The sequence below is a fragment of the Platalea leucorodia genome, assembly GCF_965183815.1.
Source record: "Platalea leucorodia genome assembly, chromosome: 4".
NCBI classification, from domain to species: domain Eukaryota; kingdom Metazoa; phylum Chordata; class Aves; order Pelecaniformes; family Threskiornithidae; genus Platalea; species Platalea leucorodia.
Genome location: NC_138826.1, coordinates 4,144,865 through 4,157,520, shown reverse-complemented (window position 1 = coordinate 4,157,520; position 12,656 = coordinate 4,144,865). Strand labels below are relative to the sequence as shown.

Sequence of the window (12,656 nt, the reverse complement as noted above, 5' to 3'; positions counted from 1 at the left end):
CCGCTTCAGCTCAGCGCCCCTGGGAGGCGGGAAGCCGCCCAGGAAAGCCAGGCCAGCACCCCGGCCGGGCGAGAGGCGACCCGGCCGCCCCACAGGCAGCCGCCATCGCCCGCCACTGCCGCCTCTCTCCTCACGCATCGGCCCCGCCCCCCCGCAAGCCCCACCCTCCGCGCTCTCCTATTGGCCAGAGCCCGCTTTCCCCGCCCCTAGCGCCTCCTGGGACTTCCCGTGAGGCCTCGCGAGAGGCGGCAGTTCCCGGTGTGACGCACTGCCCGCCGGTAGCGGGCGCTGACCGCGGCCCCGCCGGCCCCGCCTGAGGGAGCGCCCCGGCCCCGCCGGGCCGCCACCGCAGGGCGGGCGGGAAATGGAGGAGCTCTGCGGCCTGGGGGCGGCCGCCTCTCTGAGGGGAGACGCGGAGGAGCCCAAGCAGGTAACGGTGGCGAAGGGTGGGGGAGGACGTGACTCTGCCCGCGGTGCCCTACAGCCGCGGCGGGCAACGGGAGGGGGGTCCCGCCGCTGAGGGGCACCGCCGCCCCGGCGCTGTCCGCCCGTCTGGGGAGCGGGGCCGGCCGGGCGGAGGCGCGGGAGGGCAGCTGCCGGTTTGGCGGCGGCGGGCGCGGGGCTGTAAGCACAGCCCCCAGTAACGCTTTAAGTTGCCTCATAGGTGCGCGGCCTCCGTCCAGTCTGGCGAGGGAGGGAGTGCCGCTGTCAGGGCTGGAGCGCAGCAGGGAGCGTCCTAATTATGATTAAGCTGTAATTGTAAACAGTATTTCTGTTGTTATGCTTAAGTGCAATGTGCCGCATTGTATTTACATAAATAGTATCCTGTGGATCTGTTTTTCCCTTAATGTATATTGGATTAAAGCTCTTAATGCAGGTGTGACAGCTGTGTATTTTGCTGTATTTGAAAAGAAATATGCAGTCATAAGGCTTACTTATTAAGGCAGAAACATGTTTAGCTTTAATGTTGGTGCTTGTTCGTGAACACTTACTTTCGCAAACCTTTGCAGCATGAGTGTGAATTATATTTTAGTTTTGACTTTTCTGAGTAATTTCACGTTCTGTGGGGAGCTGACCTCAATAGCGCTTTAGCCTTATAGCTCATAAAGTGGAGCATATGCTTGACGCAAGTGTTGGAGTCAGGGGAACTCAAATACTTGTGAACATGTGCAGGAGACAGTTACGAGTGAAAGCAGGACAGGGCTTTGGTCCCTTACCATTAAAAATAGCTTATCCTAGAGCAAGTCTGATAGTTTTAATTGCTGTTATTTTATAGATGAAAGACTAATATCTTTTTGAAAACTAGGGCTCGGTATTGTTTCTTGGAGGCAATGAAGTGAAAAGCAGTGCTGTGGTGAAATACTCATCTGCCCCACCGCAAGCAGCATTTGCCCGTCTTCAGGAGAAAACAGACTTGAAGCTTCCACCTGCCAACTGGTTACGTGAAAGCGCTAAGCTGGGACCAGCAGGTACAACCATTCTTGGCAACAACAAAAAGAGTAAACCATTTTCAAGGTAAATAACAGCGGGCTCTATTTTTTTCTAGGCCTTTAAAAATAATTCTAATAGTGAACTTGGACCCTATGTAATTCAAAGTATAAAGTACAGGCTTTACCATAGCAACTAGCTGTTGCTTTTTCTTAACGATTCTCCCTCTACTTTTTCATCCTTAGTTCTCGCCTGTATGCTATAATCTTGTCTCCTTTGTGAATAATTAATGATGCTGGTAATGCTGTTGATTATAATTTTTTCAAGTGTATGTTGACACCTTGCCTGAGATAGTCAAACTGACTTCATGTTCTTCCCTGGTTGGCTGTTGTCGGTTGGCCAAAATCAAACTAGACTGGTTCAGCCAGCCATTCTGCTTTTGATAACAGGTGAAAATGGAACAAATGTGGTTCCCCTTGAAAGTTACAGAGCCAATTTATAGCTCTTCTGGATCTTTAGAAACTGGACCTGGCTAACTAATGGCAAAAGAAATTATATAGTCAAGAGTGAACACAGAGGGTGAAATAAAGGACAAACCCCAAAAGCAGTGGTAGCTTTCAGGATGGATGTTTTCTAAACATTTGGATGAGTTGATTTCAGTGTGTTTATAAATAGGAGGCTTAAATCCTGTAGTGAGCAAGCAAATACTTAGTAAGTTAACTAGTTAGTGAAATTTAACAGTTTGTGGAGGGTCTGTGTTTAAATCCCCATTATCTGTTTCAGGAGGTGTACATTTTTGAGCAGGGTAACCTGTTTCTCACAGCTTTATGAATTCTTCCTGTTTATTTTAGATATTATATTTGTCAAATACGGGCTGGCAGCTTAATCTCTCTGTCTCTAGTGTCAGTATTAAAAAGCTAACAGTGAAAGTATAACTTCAGACACTTATGCATCATGTATTTTGTTGGGTTATAGTAATATCTGGTTTAATTTGAAAGCATGATCTGTACATTGAAATATTCTAATTTAATAGCTTGTAATTTAAAGAGGCCTTAGTAAGGGTGGATGAGGATACAAAGATGTGTTTGTTAAAACATGTAGGCCCGTTTTAGAAAACATAAATAAGTGGTGAAATGAAGCGACAGCTGCTAAAATGAAAGAATTTAATGTGCTTCGTGCCTTAAAGATAAACTTCTTGAAAAAACTGTTCTCCTTTTTAGTGTTAAAAATTAAAAATCAATTTCTCTAATTTCCCGTAGCTGTCTTATCAAAAACTTTAAATAGTTCTGATTTTCTTGATTTCAGTAAAACTTAAATTACATTTTCGAATGTCTTGAAATTGGATCTGAGCACTTCCAATGATATCTTTGGAAAACTTATAGAATGTCAAAATGATTTTGTTAATTAACTTTAGATTGTTACACCTGGTAATGTTTAGCTAGATTCTTCTGTTGATGAAGAAAAAGCTTTCAAAGACTTAATAAACTTTGGAGAAAAAGAGATCTCTATTGATTGTCACACTGCATTTGTTTTAACTTGTAATATTTTCTGAATAGCTTTGGCATGGCGTATGACTTCATTGACTCAGTTGGAAATGATGTCGATGTTGTGTCTGATTCAGAGGTATGTATAACTTTTTAAGTCCTATCATTCAAACTCTGATGTTGTATAAACCTTATTTTAAGATGCTGTCATGGCTTCTGTCATCTTTGTGCCCTTTGAGGAAAATAAAGATTCCCTAGTGAAATGCAAACAGGTCACTTAACTTTTGCTCTGTCATTTAAGGGAGTTGTGATCACTGAGTAAGAAATGTATAGATAAAATAATATTTCCTATGGATTTCTACAAACAACAATCAGCTAAAATATGCAGTTTAGTGAATGCAGCACATCAGTCTTGTAATGTAGTTGTCTTGTGTGTTTGAAACTGGTTATTTTGATCTAAATTATCGCTCTCAAGATGAATTTTTTCTATTCTTATCTAGAAGAGATAGCCCCCCTCCAGCCTTCTTCTTTCCTCTGGTTTTTGCCAGCTTTTTGAGGCTCTTCAGAAGAGGAAATGTATATGTTTGACAGATTTTTATTCAGACGTGGATCTCTGTCCAGATTCCTCTGGATATCTGACAAAGTGTTGGTATTCCTGTGGTGAAGATAAAGCTTTTAAAATCCAAACTATCCACTTGCGTTTTTTGTCACTTTTGATGATACCTGGTTGTGACAATCCAAAGAGAGATCATGTTTAAACCATGTATGTGGTTTATACTGACTACTTGGTCTCTTTATCACTGTCGTTCATGTTCTCTGACCTCAACAAATGCAACTTCTTGTGGAATGGCCTTGTTGAAATCACTGGCACTCCAAGGTTTTATCTGCCTGCCCATGCCTCTCCAGTGTTAGTGTATTTTTTGCTTATAATTTCCTAAGAATTGTCTTACAGTACAGTATAATAATATGAAATATCTGTTCTCTTTTCTCCTGCAAGAATATTAAAAAACTGCTGAAGATACCTTATAGCAAGTCACATGTGAGCATGGCAGTACATCGCATTGGGCGGACACTTTTGTTGGATGAGCTAGACATTCAAGAACTCTTCATGAGATCATCTCAGGTTAACCTTTTGTTTTTTGCTAAGCGTGTCGTAGGGGCAGAATGCACTATTTCAAGAATAGCGTAGCTAGCTACGTGGCTTTACCCACGAACTGCATCTGATGTCCTATATTTGTGGTATTGTAGGATTAAAATTCCATGTCCCGCATTCCTGTAATTACTTCAGTATTGCTATACTATTTTATTAATTCTATTAATAATAAGTATTTCTTACTGTGTAATCTCTTACCGTGTATCTGACTTTCTAAGGAAGTCAACTTTTCAGTAAGAGTGTAACTTTTCTAGAAGATACATTTTCACTAAATGACCAATTCTAGGCTTCAGCTGTGAAGTTATTTTCTATTTTTTTGGGGTTTGTGGGGGTTTTTTTGCTGTTGTGGATGTGTAAGTTAACAAGGCAGTTGGTTTACTTTGTAGATGCTTCTTGACCTTAACTTCATATTTATGGTATTACCTAGACAGGGGACTGGACATGGCTGAAAGAGTTTTATCAAAGGCTGATTGATCAGAAGTGGCAACGAAAAAAGAAGAGTAAAGAACATTGGTACCAGAAGGCTATACTTTCTAAATTTTTGTATTACAGGTAACCTTATGTCTGCATGAATCTTGAATTCTGTACCACTTAATTTTGCCTGGTTTTTTGTCTTGAAGTAAATGTTAAAATTCCATTATGGTCTGTCTTCTTTACTGATTTATACTTACGCAGAGAAAATTGAGGGATGACATCAGGAAATAGCAGGTAAATGTTTTTAATAGGAATTGAAGCATTTTAAGTATTAAAGTATAAAATAAACAGGATGACTTAATTAACTGCATATCTCAATATTCTTTCCGAGAACTGGGTTTGAGGGAAGAACAACTTAAAATATGCAAGGTAGATTGTGACACCTGCTGTAATATTGTGAGAGTTTGAGCAACCTGTCAATATACCAGTCTTTTAGTGTATTAACGAAGTCATTCTTTGAGAACAGTGCATCAAATATAACAGTTCTAAAATGGATTCTGTTTGCATATTGTTGACTGAAAATTTTAATGTTGTTTTGTCAGCATTAATGGTGATGGAGCTGCTCAGCCTGTTCCTTCCACTTCCAAACAACACCAGGAGGGTCCTGTTTCAGGTGAGAGTGATGAAGCAGGAAGGGCCTCCTGGCCAGCTCCTTTTGAAATGCCCTCTTCGTTATCTGAAGATCCAGGTGCCTCTAACCAGGTTAGTGTACATAATGTTTTAAATGACACCTTAGTTTTTGTACAGACACATATACTGAAAGGTTTTCAAAGGTGCTGCTGCAGTACTCTTTGCTGAAATAAATGAACAAAGGCATTAGAAGGACTTGGGAGTATTTGTGGTTTAGCTTATGCCAGTGTTTCAGAGCTCCAGACTTCAGGAATTACTTTTTTCTGTCACTGTAATACTAAATACATATTTATCTATGCATTTTTGAGAAACAAAACATTTGGCTGGGAGTAGTCATCAATGACTTTACCTAAAAGTAGGAAAATCTGATGTTCGGAAGGTGTGTATGGAAGCCTAAGGCTTTGGCCTTTCTTTTTACATCTGCCATTAAAATGAATCTGTTTGTGGCCCTGAGTTTATTAGGAGAAAAGGAAAATGAAGATCTATGAAAATGTTTACAAAATAGTTAAGCAACATTTACAAATACTTGCTATGAGATTGTGCAAGTAGAAAGGAGAGACCTTTATAGTAATTACGCAACAAACTATGACTAGTATTAGGCCCTAATCCAGGGTTTCAGTCTGTGGCTAAGCTTATTTATGGAAACTGTTTATTCCTGTGTTTTTTGAGTATCATAATACAGGAATTGCTGAAATTTTTTGAGAGGTTGAAAGATCTGTTGTATTCAGTCTATGTTAATATAATAATAATGCTATAGTTGTGCTTAGACAGTATTAGCAACTGATATGCCAAATTACTTGGTCAGTTAACTTACGAAGGTTCTAACCTACATTATCCGTAAAATTGTAACTGCGTGTGTTGTGGTGTAGTAATATTCTAAAGTGGAGAAATATTTCAGTACTTGAAAGCTTTTAGAAAAAGGGCTACTTCTCTCTTCCACCTCTTGAGGAACCATTGCCTAATACGGCAGATTGTTTATCATAAAGAAGCTGTTGTGCGTTTGTACAGTGTCATTTTCTTTAATTTATAAGTAAGATGCCAGGACAGAGGTTTTACATTCTGGAGACGGATAATCTGGTGCTGACCCTGGGGTAATAAAGTGTTTCTATAAAAGCTTTCCGATGTCTTTCCAAATGAGAATATAAAGTACAAAATTTTGATACTAGCTATGGAAGAGAAGCATTCTAGCCACTGACTAGAGGCTTTTCGTAGTTCAATACATATTTAGAGATGTTAGAGGTAAAGGTTTCCCTTATATGCTTTTGTTGTTCAGTTTTTTTAATGGCCTAACTTTACCTCAGCAGCAGAATCACTCCTTATCCTTGTGCTTTTCACAGGGAAGTGTGCCTCTTGAACCCTCATATATAGTGGGGCATGTGGCCTCAGCCCCCAAAGAACAAAACCTGACTACTTTGTTCAATGACGGGGAAAACAGTCAGGTATGCTATATGTGAAATTTGAGCTCAAACACTGAACCCTCAATTTAATCAAATATTTTAAAATTTGGTCTGAATTGGAACCAAGAGAAAAACTAAGCCCCCTGTAGAAGTAGCTTTTGTGGCATCTGTGATCTCAGTCTTTTAAGTGAATGTGAATGCGTAGCATAGTTCATTATGTGCTGTCTTTTATTTGCTGCTTTTGCTTCTTGCTTTCTCATAATTCCGCAGAATGTCATAGAGAACATGTTTTATGACAGTGATTGATAGACCATTTTTTTTTCTCATAATGAAGGGACTTAAAAATGACTTTGTTCGTAATATCTTGTGGACCTTTGAAGATATCCACATGTTAGTGGGATCAAATATGCCTATATTTGGAGGTGGGAGATACCCTGCTGTGAGCTTGCGTCTCAGGTGAGTTTTGAAGTTACAGATATATATGCCAGCCTGGTCTGACTTCTTGCTTTGCTTACTTTTTGGCTACCTGCATTTTGTTTGGTTGACTCTTAATTTTTATGTGCAGTTTAAAGAATAAAATTCATGCTTTAGACTTAAATGGTGATGGCATTGTAAAGCGCTGGGAGACAGAAACAGTCCCATAGCCATGCCACTGCACTGGGACTTGAGAATCTTTTCTGGTTCTGCAATTAAATCTTTATTTGAAAGCACTGGCGGTTTGCAACCTTGACTGACTTCAATGTGAATGTTGAGTGTTAAAACACTTCTAGTCCTTAATTTCATTCTATTGCTATTTTTATAAGAGGGCAGTAATATTTCTCTTACTGGGATTCTGAATTTCAATAACTGCTAGTTGGGCACTTCATAAGTATTAAAACTTGTGACTATAGTAGTTTTAAGTTCTGACTGTCTTACTGTTCACTAATACTTCATGTTGATTACTTGATTACCATTGTTTTTCTGTTCCTGCCTATGTGTAAGCAAAGAATGAGCAAAAAAACTTGAAACTCGCTTGATGTATTTGTCATCTTTTTAAGACACATCTAGGAATTAACAGTACCTTGCTTTGCAAGGAGTTTTGGCAGGTCTGGGGGAGGGCTTGCACTATAATTAGTTGCAGCTAATACTGCTATTCCTTTAGAACTTCTTAAGTACTTGTTATCTTGGTAATAGTGCGACATCTGAAGCTTGTTGAAGTTTCAGTATATGTGTGGGCAAAAATTCAAACTGCTGAGAGAATGTGAGTGTATTCCATTGGAGAGATCAGTACATCTGTCTTGTTTGGCATAATTCCTTGTTCGCCTCTTTAAAATAGTACAATTCACAAATAATTGTTTTAGTATCCATCAACTCCCAGGTGACTTAAATCTAAATCCCATTAGTCAACATCCCTAATATTTTCTGAAGAGTAAATAAAGACTTAAATAACACTAGAAATGTTTGGTTTTAGGGATAACAACAAGCCAATAAACGTGCTGACAGGAATTGACTATTGGTTGGACAACTTAATATGCAATGTACCAGAGCTTGTGATGTGCTTTCATGTTAATGGAATCGTTCAGGTAAGACTGTCTCTGCATTATGCTTAGTTCATCCGTTCTTCAGTTTCTGAAATTGCTCCAGTTGTAACAGATCTCTTTTTAATCTCACTGTTGTGACAAAAAGATTATAAGAATCCTTTATTGCAGAATGAGGAGTGTCTACACAGCTTGCAACAGTCATACAAAAATAGTGTTCCCTTTTTTCCTCCTTTCCATGCATGCAAGGTTCCTACTTCCCCCAGTGTATGACTGAAGGCAAAAATAAAAAACGTAGCAGCAGAAATATATCACTTTCTTGCATCTTAAAATCTGTAGTGTTCACATGCCAAGATAGATGCATGCTTTTTAAACCTTTGTTTGTATTTACTATTTTACAATAGACCACACATGCCAGCTGAGTTTCTGTTGTACCTGGTAGCACCTAGTTGCTTACTAGGCTGACTTGGTTTCATGGAAGTAATAATTAATGTTGCATGGGTTTTTTTCACCTCTTGTTCTCCTTTTACTTTACCATGTTTGTTATAGAAGTGAGTCCTCTTTAACACTTTTATCGAGTAGTGTAATTAAGATGTGCTTGCTTTTAAAGTAAATCATAGAAATTAACTCAATTTATCATGACACTGTATCATAATAGTAGCCTATGTTTCTTTTAGCAGTTGATAAGAGAGACTGATGTATAGATTTGGGGGGGGTAGGTGGCAGAAAACCCTACTAATCTTGAGTTTTAACACATATTCCATGCAGAAATATGAAATGATCAAGACTGAAGATATTCCCAATTTGGAAAACTCTAATTTTTCTACCAAAGTGATAAAAGATATTGCTCAAAATATCTTATCCTTTCTGAAATCAAATTGCACCAAAGAAGGACATACTTATTGGCTATTTAAGGGTAAGTAGATTTAGATAAATTTAAGAAGATTTAGGTTTATGTCATGTTGATTAATGAAAGCTCTTAACTTTCAGCAAGTGGGAGTGATATAGTAAAGCTCTATGACCTAACCACCCTCTGTGAAGAGACGGAAGACAAATACCAGAACCCTTTTACAATGCCAGTGGCAATTCTTCTATACAAGTGAGTTTTTATAATTTTTGTTGTTATACTTAATTTTTGGTGCAGTTGTATTTGTTAAGACTATAGACCAAAAATTATGATGAAGTCCAAATGTATGAAATTAAAATCTTTTTACACATAAGACTCAGTCCCACATAAATCAACACAGATTTTCTCCTTTTCGCCATTTCTCCCATGTAAACTGCGCTCTTACTGAGTAAGTCTTGTAGACCCGTCATAAAGTTTGGGAGATTTACATTCACAATAGTATTGTTTAAAGCTTTTTTTTTTTTTCTTCTAGCACAAAGAGATTACCTAGGGATTTACTATTTCGTTTAACTTTCTTTTAGAGTTGCTTGCAATATGATGCTGAAGAAAAACCAGAACAAGAAACACTATGGCACTATCAGAACATTGCTCCTTAATTGTCTTAAGTTACTGGACAATGGCAGACATCCTCAAGTAAGAATTACATGTTTTCTTGTGGCTTTGTATAAATATAATGGAAATGCTGTCATCATAATACACCTGCTTATATTTTGTGTGGTACTTCCTCCTCCCTCTGCAAGGGAGAGAACTTAAATTTATTTATAAACTCAGAAATTGATTTATGTTTAAAGAAAACCCAGACTTTTTTTTAAATTAGTAGCCTTCACTGACCCTCATTGCTGCACGAGTCTTCTGTCCTGCTCTAAAAAGAAACTTGTCATTACGTTTGCTCTTTAGCTCTCGTTCCCAAAGAGCCCTTTTGTGTTTGGAAGCTGTACAGACACTGAAGCAGATCTTCGCTAGACACTGTAAAATGTGAATATAAGAAAAACCATTTTTACTCTGAAGGTGGCTGAACGTTGGGATAGGTCAACCAGAGAGGTTATAGAGTCTCCATCCTTTGACATACTCAAAGCCTGACTGGATGTGGTCCTGAGCAACCCACTTTGAGCAAGGGGGTTGGGCTAGACAGTCTCCAGAGGTCCCTTCCAACCTCAACTAGTCTGTGGTAGGTGGGAGAGTCAAAGAACCTCAAACTCTTGATCTCTTCATTAGACCGTTGTATCAGCCATCAGTACCTTGAGATGCTCTGCACTTTCAGAAGCAGTAAGAAAAGTAATGAGAAGGAGATGAAACTGTATTGACCTCCTTTATTCCAGATACGTGGTTCTCATTCTTTTCTAAGAAAAACAGGAATCTAATTGCTCTGAAAGTAGTTTATTAAAGTGTAGGGAGGTAAAGAAGGTGCGTGTATCTTAAGTATTACTGCTGCCAGATGTGCTAGCATCTTTTTAGTTGCAGAAGATAGTGTCCTGCTTTCTCCTTGGGATTTAGACTGAGTCTATTCGTAATCTCTTCCTTGTCTTAAATTGAGAAATGTGTAGGTTCAGAATGGTATAAGGGAGTATCAGTGCATTTAACCGAAAAAGTAAACTGGGATGCTGCAGGAGGCTTGGAAGTTGGTTGGGCAGGAGCTGCTTTATGCAGGCTATGGTACATTAACATGGTAACTTAACATTTTTACTATTTATAGGCAACACATCATAAATTTGAAAAAGAAATATTTATACTGAAACTGAAATCTAATCCCAAGTATAACTTAATTCACGTGTACATGGTCTAGATTTAAGCGGTTTTCAACTGAAAATTGATCCCAAAAACGTGATGTAAAAAATCTGAGTTGTATTTAAAATGGATTGCAAGAGGAGACATGGCATATGTTAACTAAATAAGTATTTTGTAGATTTATTCTAAAGTTGTGGAAAGCTCTCAAAATCCCACTAGAAGCTCTTGAGAATTATATTTTTTTGCTGGCATAAGATCCTTCTCTTGTTTGCCTCCTGTGGTCTACAAGCTTTTAGAACAAGTAATACTCATTCTTTACCAGTTGTTTTTTATTCTCTTCTAAACTTGATCAAGCTTGAATCCTTTTCCCTTTCCTATACGGGATATTTAACTCCATAAATAACTTTTTAGTAGGGCAGGAGAGACTGCTTATTTGATCTGGTTAATTGAATTCATACTCCTGCACAGTGGTGGCCTCCTTTTGCCTTCTCAGCAGTTGTATATTGGTTTCGAAAACAGCCTGGTAGAATAACTAATTTTCTGGGATTTTTTTTTTAACATCTCTGCAAAAAGCTCTCCAAAAAAATACACAAGAAGTGTAAAATGTTGTTTGGTTGGCAGTTCAGACAAATGTCTAATGCCAAAAGGTTGCTGTTCTGATAGGAAGTTACTTAACACAGCTTACATGATATAGCAGTGCTACTGCAGAGGACTTGTGTCTCGGTGCTGCTTTGTATGAAATTGCTGGACTGTATTCTGGTCCGGTCTCACGGGACTCCAGCAGAACCAAGAGCTAGAACGTGCCCTTTATTACCAGAGCCAGGAACCGTAAGTAACCATGCTGTCCTAAATAGAGGGCTTCAGTGACGTTAAATGTAATATCTTTTTTGAACAGGCAGAAGTAGAGAGGATGTTCGGAAGCAGAAGGAAGGAATGTGGGCACAATTTTTGTGACTAATTTTTTTTTTTTAATTCCCCCTCCCTAGCTACCCTATTGCTGTGTTTTAGAAATTACTCTTGACACTTTTTTATATTCAGAGGTGTTCAGGAAGTAAAACGCTGGAGTTGATACCCCCAAGGTGAATTTCAGGGAAATTAATTGCAAGTCCTTCACTCGACACTCGCTCGGCATTGGGGGGGAAAAAAGGCATCTCGAAAGCAAGAGATTTCACTGTAAAAATGTGTTCTAGAACTTATGCCCTGTCATAATCACTCTGTGTGTGCATGGAGCAAAACTGCAAGTCTTTTTAGCAGTCAGATCCTTCTTAAGGTGCCTAAATCCAAAAGTTGAAGCCTGAAAGCTATTACTTAGTGTTCACGTAATCCTGGAGCTACACGAGAGTCAGTAATTCAAGGTGGGGCCTAAGCACTTAATATAAAACTGTTCATTCCAATTCAGGGACCAGGTGTCCAGAAGAAGGTCACTTTAAGGCGTGTAAGTGTGGTGTGTGATTGGTTTTGTTTGTTGTTTTTTTTTTAAACTGGATCTGATCCAAATTTTTTAGCAGACAACTCATCTCTTACTGTTAAAATTCGTCATAATAGGAGAGTGAGAGCTGTTGGAGCAACAGTTCAGTCAACTATATTTGAGATAGAAAGAAAAGGGCTTAGTATTTATTGTAAGGATTATTATTGTATTGTTCTTACTGGCTTAAATGTTAGGTGTGTTTATGGTTCCAAAATAACTTTTTCTCTAAGCACGTCTGCTCTTCAAGTTAGATGAAATAATTGTATGTGTGCCTATAGCGCGTATACATATTTCTCATCTTGCTGTCTTAGTCTTTGATGTGAATGTTGAAGTGTTTTGGAGGGCGAGCTGATGCTGGACCAGGTTGGCTTCCAGGTGTTGATGTTCTTTCTCTTTTGAGCGGAAGGAGGGGAGGTTACGGAGCGGCATGCACAGGACTGCATGGTACAGTTAGGCAAGAAATGAGGTTAAAC

At 38.9% G+C, this 12,656-nt stretch overlaps 1 protein-coding gene across 5 annotated transcripts in view; it reads left to right on the top strand.

Annotated features, from left to right (window-relative positions):
- The first annotated feature begins 272 nt into the window (after positions 1-272).
- The window catches only part of EDRF1 (erythroid differentiation regulatory factor 1), a 28,797-nt gene continuing 16,413 nt past the window's right edge, over positions 273-12,656 (top strand). For 3 of the 5 annotated variants that reach the window (XR_014227936.1, XM_082309623.1, XM_082309625.1), the window contains exons 1-12: positions 273-430; positions 1,307-1,515; positions 2,985-3,051; positions 3,910-4,035; positions 4,493-4,617; positions 5,082-5,241; positions 6,507-6,608; positions 6,901-7,022; positions 8,017-8,128; positions 8,852-8,999; positions 9,074-9,182; positions 9,512-9,623. Coding sequence is in view for 4 of the 5 variants with exons in the window: in XM_082309623.1 (XP_082165749.1) it covers positions 365-430; positions 1,307-1,515; positions 2,985-3,051; positions 3,910-4,035; positions 4,493-4,617; positions 5,082-5,241; positions 6,507-6,608; positions 6,901-7,022; positions 8,017-8,128; positions 8,852-8,999; positions 9,074-9,182; positions 9,512-9,623 (1,458 nt within the window). In the remaining variant the exon portion in view is untranslated. Of the gene's footprint in view, positions 431-1,306; positions 1,516-2,984; positions 3,052-3,909; positions 4,036-4,492; positions 4,618-4,648; positions 4,774-5,081; positions 5,242-6,506; positions 6,609-6,900; positions 7,023-8,016; positions 8,129-8,851; positions 9,000-9,073; positions 9,183-9,511; positions 9,624-12,656 lie in introns of those variants that run through there. The other 2 variants (XM_082309624.1, XM_082309626.1) reach the window with 2 other exon arrangements.